The following is an 11,800-nucleotide window of genomic DNA, read 5'->3' as shown; positions in this document are numbered from 1 at the left end:
CAGAAGAACAGGTGTCAATTTTGGCCCTTATTTAAGGTAAGAGGGTGGCAAATGTTGCACAGGTTGGTCATAGTGCATTTCCTTTTGAAATACTGGGTAAAATGGGTTGTTCTGATAAACAGCGTACTTTGATTAAAAAGTTGATTGCAGAGGGAAAAAACATACAGAAAAGTGCAGAAAATGATAGGCTGCTCAGCTAAAATGATCTCCAATGTCTTGAAGTGACAACCAAAACCTGAAAGACGCGGAAGGAAGCGTGGAACTACTGTTCGATTTGATCAAAGAATAGCCAAAATGGCAAAGGTTCAGCCAATGATCACCTCCAGAAAGATCAAGGAACATCTGAAGTTACCAGTGAGTACAGAAGATGATTAAGTGAAGCCAATTTACCAACCTTTCAGATTATGTTTTGTTTAAGGTTGAATGGTGATCCCATGAAAAAAGTTTAAACAGAGGCTTCTCTCTTTTTCAGCAGCATTTAAGCTCATGACAATGTAAAGCTCACTTGAATGCGAACATTGTTTTCTGGGTTCCAGCAATTTGTGGATGTTCTTGAATTGGACATTTCCTCTTAGCATAGGATGATAGTTTGGAATTTCGTTCCTACTCTGGCAAGAGACCAGTGTTTCATGCAGTTTGCAATTAGTTTAGTCAAACTAGCCTTATTTTATGGGCACAGAGAAGTCACCAGCTATAGTCAGTCATGATTACTAACAATTAAATGCTATGGTTAGACACAGCCATATTAATAATTTAAGTTGCTTTATGAATACTTTAATGCAGAATATGTTTGAAGTTTACAATTAACATTTTAAAGATTTAAAGCTTCTTATGTGTGGTTTTTTTTTGGACAAATGTTCTAATTATTCTGTCACAAAAAGAAAAATTGTTAAAATGTAAGGGCTATCATAAAATAAATGCTCCTTAAACATGCAAGGTGAAATGTTGCTGACATGAATTTTGTTTTTTATCTCATTAAATAGACTTCATTTAGCTTAATATCATTCAAATGTCTTTAAAATTAAACCATAAAGGGTTTAATACTCATCTTGCCTCACATTTTGATTAAATCCTAAATGACTCTCCACTCCATATATAAGATGATATTGTATTGGGCTGTATGTCAAATTAAAACATTTGAAATTTAGCTAATGTCTTTTTATTTCAAGAGTGTATGTACAAATTACCACAGGAAAACCTCTGTCTTCACCTACAGTTACTGTACAGCTACATTTTTCTTCCTGTGGGAAACCCACAAACAGTTCACATACCCTCAAAGGTACCACTGTAGTCCATAAGGGCCAATTACACACCCTAATGATGCTGCTCTATAATTATGTTCTCTTCATTAAGGGAAGAATTGATGTGCCCTTGAGGTACCTTCTGAGAAACAAGAGTTTATAGCTCAAAATCATTTTGTTGTTTTCAAAATGCAAGGTTTAAAATAAATATCATTTATTTTTTCAGTAACCATTTACCCTTGTCATAGTCAGTTCATTCCATGACAACACCAACTAAGAAAAAAATTTGTGTATACAGCAAAGGTGTGAAGAAACCACGGTACCCGGTGACATACAGCTGTCATAGGTGAGGATTGAGCCCTGTTTCCTAAAATCAATGTATCAGGGTGGCAGCCACTCAACCAGCTGTGTCAGTGTTACCACATATTGTCATTTAGTGTTAAAATGTATTAAGTAAATAAAATAACAGCTTTAGAAAGTGTTCAGACCCAGAGACTTTTTGCTCACTATAGTGTTGTGGATTGATTTTGAATGTATATAACTGCCATTGTTACCCATCAATCTCCGTCACAAAAGTATTAGACCCTTTTCAGTGATTGGGACAAGGAGAGGCCCTTTGATGGACTGGTGCCCTGTCCAGGGTATTCCTGCCTGGTGGGCAGTGTTTTCTAATGGATTCATACCTGTACCTACCCTGACCAGGATAAATTGTCAGATAAATGACAAATGTGCTGCCATTATTTGCGCTCCTAATTAAATATTTGTACAACCAAACTAAACATGGTGAAGCAGCATTTAGCTGTTGGGCTGCATATAACTGGAACAGACTGCCAGGAGATATTAGATGTTCCTCAAATGTAGAAATCTTTAAATCCAGGTTAAAAACATTTCTTTTTTCTTGTGCCTATGATTGAGCTCGAAATTTTTGCCATTACCCTCATTTTACCATATTTCTTTTAGTTTTTCATGCTCTTCTAAATTGTAGTGTATATTTTACTATATTTTCTTTTAGTTTTCATGTTCTTAATTTTTTATCTCTCTTGTTTTAATTTCATATTCCCTAAATTGTAGGTTATACTTTACAATAATTTCTTTTAATTTTTCATGTCCTTAATTTTTTTTTTATCTCTCTTGTTTGAATTTCATGTTCTTAATTGTAACTAAATGTTTGCAAGAAGTCTTTCTGAGGTTTTAGATCTCTGGAATGTTTTAATGCTTTTAATTAATTTTTTTTCCTTATGTAAAGCACTTTGAATTGCCACTGTGTATGAAAGGTGCTATACAAATAAACTTGCCTTGCCTTGCCTTGCCTTGCCTCTCCTAATTTGCCTAGAAAACACCACTCCATGTGTTAATTTACTTCTTTAAGTTCAGGTAGTCAGGCCATGGCTTAGCTTTAAAGCTAGTTTCAAATTTTCGTTAATGTCTGTGAGTTTTGGGTGTTCTTCTGGTGTGCATTGGGTGTCCTCTAGATAGTCGCGTTCCTTTTTACCTTTCTAAACATGCAGAAGGTGGATTTGCCATGTTTAACTCACATTATATATGGTATTTGTTTATTAAATATCGAGAGCTGAATGGTTCTTGGATTGTTGTATCTCTGAGTCCCTCTGCTGGTTGAATCCTGCATTACTTCTGTTCATCCTAATCACGTGACAGGACGTCATCTAATATGTCCGAATAACACGCGGGAAAAACAGCACGAGCAGTCAGTCAGCATTTTATTAAAATTCTTTTGTAATTTTTTTGTAAACAATGGATCCTTCTGAAGTCGAGTTTCTTGCCGAAAAGGAACTGGTGAAGATTATCCCGAACTTCAGTTTGGATAAGATTTATTTAATCGGGGTGAGTGAAGTACATATGCGGGTTATTCTGAACTGTATTCTACTGTACTGGGTAGCAGATTGTATATCAGTGTTCCGTACATTTACACTTTAATATCAAGTTTTATTTTCATTATATATAGAATAATTAAGTTTATTCCAGTACAAACTCATAACGGTTTATTCTCCATAAAGCGTAAACTTAATTTAAGTCAAGTTCACGAACTTGCTTTGTTTAAGTACAAGTTTGAGCTCACGGTGTTCCGTACATATGACTTGTATTACGTATGTTTAAAACAACAACAACAGTATTAATTAATTCAGGTAAATAAATAAAATATTACTGCAAACTGTTTTTTCGTTTTTGTTTCTTGTCTATCAAACCACTGTGCTTAATGATATGAGTATATTGGACCCTACCACTTCAGGCCATGCAAGTCCTTTAAACACAATGTTACACCTACAGTGGGACTGAAACCCTCTAAGGGGGCAAAACAGAGGCTCTAAGGGGGTGGACAGGTTCTCTGGATGTTTACTCTTTGCTGAGAAGAGATAGTTGTAGTTACAATATTAAGTTAATAATACAATATTAAGTTAATTTAATATTGGAAAAAATGCCTAAAAGTCCTCTTTTAGGGTCCCTGTCAGTCACAGGACTTTAGAATCGTCCATAAGGTGCCTCTGAATACAGCAGACCTAATGTAAATGATGTAAACAAACAGTGAAAGTTTACCCAGTGCTGCATGGATTACTGGTGGTTGAGGCCCTGTGATGGATTGGCATCCTGTTTGGACAATGTTACTGCTTTGCACCCGGTGATTCTGGTAAAATGTATTTTTACCAATTATTTGTGTGGCATTTAATATTTGCAGCAGATATATCTCAATTTTGACTTTCTGCTGCAAAATATTCATGAGTGATTGAGATGTTTTTGTTACTGTAAATAACATTACTCATTGTGCAGATGCCTCCCTGTTCGTAACTTAATAGCTATAGTTCTGGTGTTCAGGAGTTAAATAATAAAGTATGAGAAAGTCATTCTGTTTAGATTAGATCAGTAGCGTTCTTTCTCTAAATGAGTTTAAATATACCTGGCTCATGCTCACTGAGTAAACTTTTGAAAAGCAGGGTACTGCTGCACTTATTAGTGTGTGTGCTTACTTGGCCACTGGTGGCAGTTATGCTATTACTTCATAGACTTTTTTGTGCATCACATTATTGGCTTAGTATTGAAATTATTGCATATGTTGCACCCATAAATTGTTAAATCCAGTCATTTTCATTTGGAGTTTTGTATTATCAAAATCATTTTGTGACCGTTGACAGCCCAGCATTAATAATCTTGCTATACAACAGTATAAATGATGTAGAAAAGTCCTATATTTTATTTAATTGGGTACTTAGATTCCAGGCACTGGAATAAAATATGCTAGCCCACTATTGCTATTTGCTGGTTGGGCATCTACACAGACATTTTTGGCTATGTGTGTGATTGTGGGAAGGCCGAACAGCCTGTTTATTGGGGGGTGCACTTGTCAATGTGCTCTCAGTGCAGATCCCAGGCCTAGATAAAATAAGGAGGATTGCATCATAAAAAACTGCAGGTGTGTAAACCGGAATGATCCGGTTTATGTTATACATCCCTTTGCTAATTAGTACAGTTCTTAGGGCCTTTTGAATTGGGGTGCCTTTTAATCCTGTTCACCTGTTTTTGCAGGGTGACCTGGGTCCATTCAACCCAGGTTTGCCAGTGGAGGTGCCAGTGTGGCTGGCTCTGAATCTCAAACAGAGACAGAAATGCAGAATAGTTCCTCCAGAGTGGATGGATGCAGGTAAGCTTCACTTTTACTTCTCTTTTATAAGCTTTATTTTCACACATTTAACCAGTTCTGAGCGAGCTACAACACAGTATTTAAAGTAGCTCCAAAGCTATACCTCTGAGGAAGAGTTACAAACAGTCAACTGTTAAGATGGTGTCTGTCTTTAGGTAATTAAAAAAAAAAAAAGAATTGGGACAGTAGAAAAAAATGTAAATAAAACCAGATGGCAATGATTCGCAAATCTTGAAATTAAGTTAAAGCAGTTCAGAGACAATTATTTTGACTAGTTGGGACAGAGGTACATTGACCACTGTTTTAAATCATCTTTTTATTCAGCATTGTTTTGTAATCATTTGGGAACCACTCTGGAGTTTGTTTAGCACCTGCTCTCTCTACTATAAAGTCAAGCTGTTATTACAGACAGATTGGGGCTTGGCATTTTTTTTGCTGAAACAACAATTGATGTCTGTTGTAATGTCCAAAATGCATATGTATCTTTCAGAATCAATGGTGCTTTCATAGATGTGCAAGTTTTTCATGCAACTTCACTGGCGCACCTGTCATACTATGACAGATTCTGGTGTTGTAAACTTGACGCTAGTAACAGTTGGGATCTTGTTAGATAATAGCATGTTTCCACTTTGTGTCAGTTCATCTCAGAGAAGTCGTGGCATTTCTGAATGTTGATGTGTGGCTTATTTTTTTACATGGTAGAGTTGTAACTTACGTTTGTAGATGCAGTGACGAACTGTGTACTGGCGAGCTCGTGGTTATATTCATTACAGAAGCATTTCCAAATGTAATGCATTGATTGTCGCAGCATTAATTATTGGTTTTCAGCCTTGCTCTTTACAGCTTTCAATGATGTTATGGACTGTAGATGGTTAAATCTCCAAATTCCTTGCAGCCTGTTTAACTGTTTGCTCACTTAGTTTGTGTTCTGCTTGTAACAAAATAAGCCTTAATTTAACGCTCATTTTAAAACCCAATCATGTCAGCATGACTGATTATCTGTTTACCTGTGAAAAACTTTCAATATGGATGTTGTTGAGCATTTCACAAGCTTCTCAGTCTCACATGGCCCTTCTGTTGCTAAATACACTGTTTAATGTTTCTGGATTTTTCTAGATAAACTAGAGGAGATCAGAGAGCAGGAAAGACGAGAAGAAGCCTTTACTCCAATTCCAAGCCCATATTACATGGAACTGACCAAGTTACTTCTGAACCAGTGAGAATATACTTTATTTATTTGCATTAACACCCTGGAGGGCTCAAATAACATTAAACTGTTAATTTTAATAAAATTCTTGGCTACTAAGGCTATTAAAGGTTGAAACATGCAAATTCACTCACTGTGCTAAGCACATAAATCCATGTTCATTCTCCTCTAGTGCTGCGGACAACATCCCGAGAGCTGATGAAATCCGGACTCTGGTTAAGGACATATGGGACACACGCATTGCAAAACTGCGCCTGTCAGCTGACAGCTTCATCAGCCGACAGGAAGCTCACGCCGGCGTAAATACTTTTTTTATTTCACCCCTTTTTCAGTTTCTTCAGTTTATCTTAATTGGATTTTATTTGATTTTTGTCTTTCGTTTGGTTCTTATCATTGTATGTTAGGTATTAATATACACTAAATATATACAGTCTGACCAAAAGTATGTAGACAACTACTGTAGATTCAGGTACTTAACCCACACCTATTGTTTATCTGTATGAAATCAGTTATGTGCATTCAACATTGACAATAGTTAAGCGAGGATCCTTTCTGTTCCAGCATGTTTGGGCCCTGTGTTTTAAAAAGCCCAAGTTTGATGGGTGTGGAACACCAGTGTCCTGCACAGAGCCATGACCTTAATTTCATTGAACACCTTTGGCATAAAATTGAATGGTGAATGTAAGCCATGTCTTCTCATTCTGACCTCACATATAAATGGACACCAACTTCAAATCTTGTGGAAGAGTGGACTCCGTTGTAAGACCCATGATTTTAAATAGAATAGAATGTATTTTTGTCATATATACACATACACATACACATGTACAGTACAATAAAATTCTTTCTTCACATATCCCAGCTTGTTTGGAAGCTGGGGTCAGAGTGCATGGTCAGCCACTGTACGGTGCCCCTGGAGCAGAGAGGGTTAGGGCCTTGCTCAAGGGCCCAACAGTGGCTGCATGGCAGAGCTGGGATTCAAACTCTCAACCTTTTAATTAATAGTCCAAAGCTCCTAAAATTGGTTGTCCAACAAGCTCATGGTCAGGTGTCCATATGTTTCTCCCCATATATTGTATATTTACAATACACGCTAACCCATAAAACTTACCTGTGTATTAAAACAGAAGTGCATAGTGGGGAGGTCAGTTACTAGTGAATTGGTTTAAGTCAGTTGGAGTGGCAAAAGAGTGGCACTAAAGTGTGTGTTGCAGTAAAGTGTTAGAGGTAAGGTAAGGATTGCAGTTGCATATTTGCCAAACAGAATCAGTTAAGTTCTACAGTAAAATGACTTGCTATTAAAGTATTTATCCACTAATGTAAGTGTTTGGCTATTGCTAGATGCTATTGAACTAAATTGAGTTTAATAGTGCGATGAGACAAACCCCAACTTGGCAACCCTTGTGATTGGTTTGGTGTAAAGAAATAAACAAATATATTAAAATAGCCAGTTCCCACTGTTTAGAATGGGGATTTGTCATAAGAACTTTGTTAGGATATCCTGGACTTCATGAAGTACCAGGAGATTATAAATAAAAATCTGGTTACCTCTGCCAATAAGTGGGTCATGGTTGGCTTATACAGCAGGACACGTACCCAAAACCTACATCCAGTTGCATACACAAACTGCCAAATTACTGCCAAATCAAGCTTTTGACATGGCTATTCCAGTTTCCTAATGTAAACACAGTTAGAAAGCTGTGAGTCAGGTAAAAATGAGCATCCATTAGCTATAACCCTGGAGGACCCCACATTTTCTCATGAGTGTTTGATTAAGCTAATTAACCACTGATATTTCAATGGCCTTGGTGCTGACTGTAAATACAGACAATTAAAATGTTTTTATTTTTCTTCTTCTGTAGCTAGATAACCTCACACTGATGGAGATCAACACCACACGCAGCTTTCTGCTCGACTCTTTAAATTACATGTACAAGCTGCGCTCCAACCTCCAGCCCGGCTCAGGCGCTGGGAAATCACAGGATTACTGAGCAGAAAAAGACTGTTTTCATCTACTAGTGCTTCTGTACTGCCTCGAACTGTTTCGTCTGAGCGGTGGTGAGATTTCTGCATAAAGCCTTTCACAAAGTGGAAAGCTGAATTAAATGTTTATTGTGCTGTGGGACACGTGGATACAGAGTTGCACGTTGCTGCTTGGGTATAAGCGCTTATGTGAATTGTTCAGCCGTGCATCTGGAAAAAAAAGGACTATAAAATAATTTTTTTGTTAAAAAAGGCTTCACAAATCTGTTGGCCAGATTTTTTTATCAAATAGTAAGTGCAGAAATGTTATGACTATGTCTAACTAGGCTTTGAGCTTCATTTGATGGAAAACATTGTAAGGCTGCATTTACATAATATGCAGCAAAACCACTGGCCATTTGCATTGACCATGCCATTGTTTCTTTTGGAGTTGGGTGGTGCCCTTTACTTCGTCGCTGCTCTACCATGAGCATTGCACACAGTGGGTAAGACACAGCAGTGCTGATGAAGTTTTTAAACACCTCACTGTCACTGCTGGACTAAGAATAGTCCATCAACCAAAAATATCCAGCCAACAGCGCCCCGTGGGCAGCGTTTTGTGACCACTGATGAAGGTCTAGAACAGTATCAAACAGCAGCAATAGATGAGAGATCGTCTCTGACTTTACATCTACAAGGTGGACCAACTAGGTATGAGTGTCTAACAGAGTGGACAGTGAGTGGACACGGTTTTTAAGAACTCCAGCAGCGCTGCTGTGTCTGATCCACTCATATCAGCACAACACGCACTAACACACCACCACCATGTCAGTGTCACTGCAGTGCTAAGATCATCCACCATCTAAATAATACCCGCTCTGTCGTAAAGAAACAGATGGACTACAGTCAGTAATTGTAAAACTACAAAGTGCTCCTATATGGTAAGTGGAGCTGATAAAATGGACAGTGAGTGTGATCAGTGTATATTTTAAGCAATTCAGGGTTAAGGGCCTTGCTCAAGGGCTCAACAGTGGCAACCTGGCAGTGGTGGGGCTTGAACCGTTTTACAAAAATCTTAAACTGTTTAATTCCACCTTAAATGCAAACCCAGTCTTCACATGTCACAGCTCACTACTCTCCATGCCATATATTTTTTCACAATGGCATGCTACATTAAAGATGGTAAGTTTCCTCATCCTGGAATGGCTTGATCTGGCTTCGTAGCTCTTCAATATAATTGAATTTACCCTGAAATTAATGAAACAATAAAGTTTTATGAACCCACTTTATTCTTTTGCTGGGTTTTCATCTTCTCACGTCTTCATGACGACCATTGCCAGAACGTTTTTGTATAAAATAAAATATCTTTCATCCAAAAATGCATGTGACTATCTCTCAATACTAACTTGGTAGTCGGTGGCATGGCCAACAGAAAATGGTTGTGCAGTGTATTATGTGAAAGGCTTAAACACTGTAGTAAGCAGCAGTATGATCCCAGCCTCGTTGTGAATGAAGCACAATATGCTTATCATGTATAAGCTGCCTAACAGGAAATGTGGCAGTAGTGAACACTATTGCAAGGGCTAATAAACGTTTTTTATGGTGACATTAGTCCAGTCTATATAGGATAAGCAAGTTCTGACTTTTTAGTGTGTCATGATGCAAAATACTCACTCACTTTCTTAACCGCTTATTCAATTATGGTCTTTGGGGGGGGGGTTGGCGCTGGTTGTGCTGGAGCCTATTCCAGCTTTTCAAGGCACACAGTAACACCCTGGACAGGGCTGCAGTCCATCGCAGGGCGGGCACACACATGCACCCTTTCACCTATAGGGCAATTCAGTGTCTCCAATTAACCTGACTGCATGTTTTTTGACTGGGAGGAAACCAGAGCTCGCAGACACGGGGAGAACATGCAAACTCTGCACAGAAAGGACCCAGACCGCCCCGCCTGGGAATCGAACCCAGGACCTTCTTGCTGTGAGGCGACAGTGCTACCCATGATGCAAAATACCCACATCATATTTGAAAAAAAGACATTACACATTCACATGTGCAGAGTTTACATTTTCAGCATTTAGCAGACACTTTTATCCAAAGCGACTTACAGTACTGTGACACTATATTGTCTAAGCAATTGAGGGTTAAGGGCCTTGCTCAGGGGCCCGACAGCAGCAACCTGGCAGGGGTGGGGCTTGAACCAGTGACCTTTTGATTACTAGTCCAGTACCTTAATCGCTAGGCTATAACGGCCCCACAACATGCAGTCTGACTGCATTTATGGTTATGTGATACAAATGCATAGTAAAGGTTTCTTGTTCAAGTTTGAGCACATTTTCTACATCTGCAAACTGATGTGCATGCTTGTGCACCCATATGTTTGGTTAAAAATCTATGTTTGGCAACTTGGATTGTTAATTTGCTGGTAAAGAAAGATTTATTATGATTGATTGTAGCTTGGCAGGTCCAAGCCTGGATGTGGAAGGAGGAAGGATGGGTGCTGGCAACCCAGCCCCAAACAAACAAGCTTGGCATTTACAGGTTGGTGGAATGCCAGGGTCTGAAACCCAAACCTAAAACTTAAACGTCTCTGTCTCTCTGCCCCTGACTTTTCGTGATACACAATCACAATGCAGTATTAATTGTATAGCTCATGTTTAAGTGGTTGTTACAGACTTAAATCATTAATATAACTTAGATAATGCTAACCCACCACTGCTGAGGTCCGTGTTTGAATCATAGCGATGCTGTCTGCCGGCGGGATGTGTCTGAGGCAGAGGGGGTGGTGGAAGCCCTGTGATGGATTGGCACCATGTCCAGGGTGTTCCTGTCTGGAGTTCAGTGTTTCATAGTGTAACTGTACCTTCCTTGACCATAACCATGATAAAAATAAAAAAGTAAACACACCAGAGAGTAAAATTCAGTTCAGAAGCATTTTATTTTTTGTCTGAAATAACAGCAATATATTCATAAATACCTACTTACTACATTCAACAAAGAATATATTACATTACATTGAATTCAAACAAGTACATTTTCTCTTAAAAACAGGATTTCACAGCATCTAGACTTCCGGGGGTGGTCTTGTGTGTGCGTGCCAGGGTCGGGCGTAAAGGAGAGATCTCGTTCCTGTTCGTGCGCACACACACACACTTGGACATGATAGATGCTCAGCAGGGCCAGCCTTGGGTCTGTAAACATAGAACCACCTCGAGAACGTGCCTATCCTGTAGGCGTCTGAGCTAATGACATGATTAGGTGAGGGGTCTGATCATAAAGCACAGCCTGCTAGAACGTAGCCTGGTTTGGAGTAATGCTAACAGCCAACTGCACCGCATGCTATTTCAAAGCTTTTGCCAATTTAATTCTTGGCTCTAATGATACTGCTGCTGCTTTGGCTACTGCTGACTGGACAGATTGTTCAAGGCTAGGGGGGCATGGCACTCACTGGGCATGAGAGCGTTGGGTTGGTTTGTATGTGGATATAAGAACATCTGGAACTACTGGGGAGGGACATGGTTTGAAAACAACAATGAAATAAAAAATGTGACTCAAAAGTTTTGGATCACTGTTAGACCGTTACAGTTGAAGTCGAACTATTACATGAACTAGTAAAGTGGCATGTTGGTCATGGCAGTCCTGGGATTCAAATGATTTCTTATTTTTCTGTGACTGAATGATTGGAGCTGTTCATATTAAGTTCTGGATTTGTGGATTTAAAAAAATTGGCTGCAACAA

The 11,800-nt window shown here is 38.7% G+C and overlaps 1 protein-coding gene across 2 annotated transcripts; it reads left to right on the top strand.

Moving 5' to 3' along the window:
• Nucleotides 1-2,918: 2,918 nt before the first annotated feature.
• On the top strand, nt 2,919-8,387 carry gins2 (GINS complex subunit 2). Of its 2 annotated transcripts, none has more exons than XM_063004602.1 (5): nt 2,919-3,083; nt 4,779-4,893; nt 6,010-6,109; nt 6,273-6,399; nt 7,963-8,387. In XM_063004602.1, exons 1-5 carry the CDS (start codon nt 2,994-2,996, stop codon nt 8,089-8,091), a joined length of 561 nt encoding a protein of 186 aa, XP_062860672.1. In that variant the 5' UTR covers nt 2,919-2,993; the 3' UTR covers nt 8,092-8,387. The 2 variants fall into 2 exon arrangements, with proteins under 2 accessions (XP_062860672.1, XP_062860673.1); XM_063004603.1 differs by lacking the exon at nt 7,963-8,387 and adding an exon at nt 6,662-6,817.
• The last annotated feature ends 3,413 nt before the right edge of the window (nt 8,388-11,800 follow it).

The sequence above is a fragment of the Trichomycterus rosablanca genome, chromosome 11 (assembly GCF_030014385.1).
Source record: "Trichomycterus rosablanca isolate fTriRos1 chromosome 11, fTriRos1.hap1, whole genome shotgun sequence".
Lineage (NCBI taxonomy): Eukaryota > Metazoa > Chordata > Actinopteri > Siluriformes > Trichomycteridae > Trichomycterus > Trichomycterus rosablanca.
The sequence above is the reverse complement of the archived record's forward strand: the minus strand, read 5'-3'. Positions and strand labels throughout refer to the sequence as shown.

Excerpts from the sequence above, each read along its gene's own strand:
- gins2 (XM_063004602.1), top strand. The coding sequence starts at position 2,994 with ATGGATCCTTCTGAAGTCGAGTTTCTTGCCGAAAAGGAACTGGTGAAG. Across the intron at positions 6,110-6,272 it reads ACCAAGTTACTTCTGAACCA|TGCTGCGGACAACATCCCGA; the intron begins GTGAGAATATAC and ends ATTCTCCTCTAG. Across the intron at positions 6,400-7,962 it reads GACAGGAAGCTCACGCCGGC|CTAGATAACCTCACACTGAT; the intron begins GTAAATACTTTT and ends CTTCTTCTGTAG.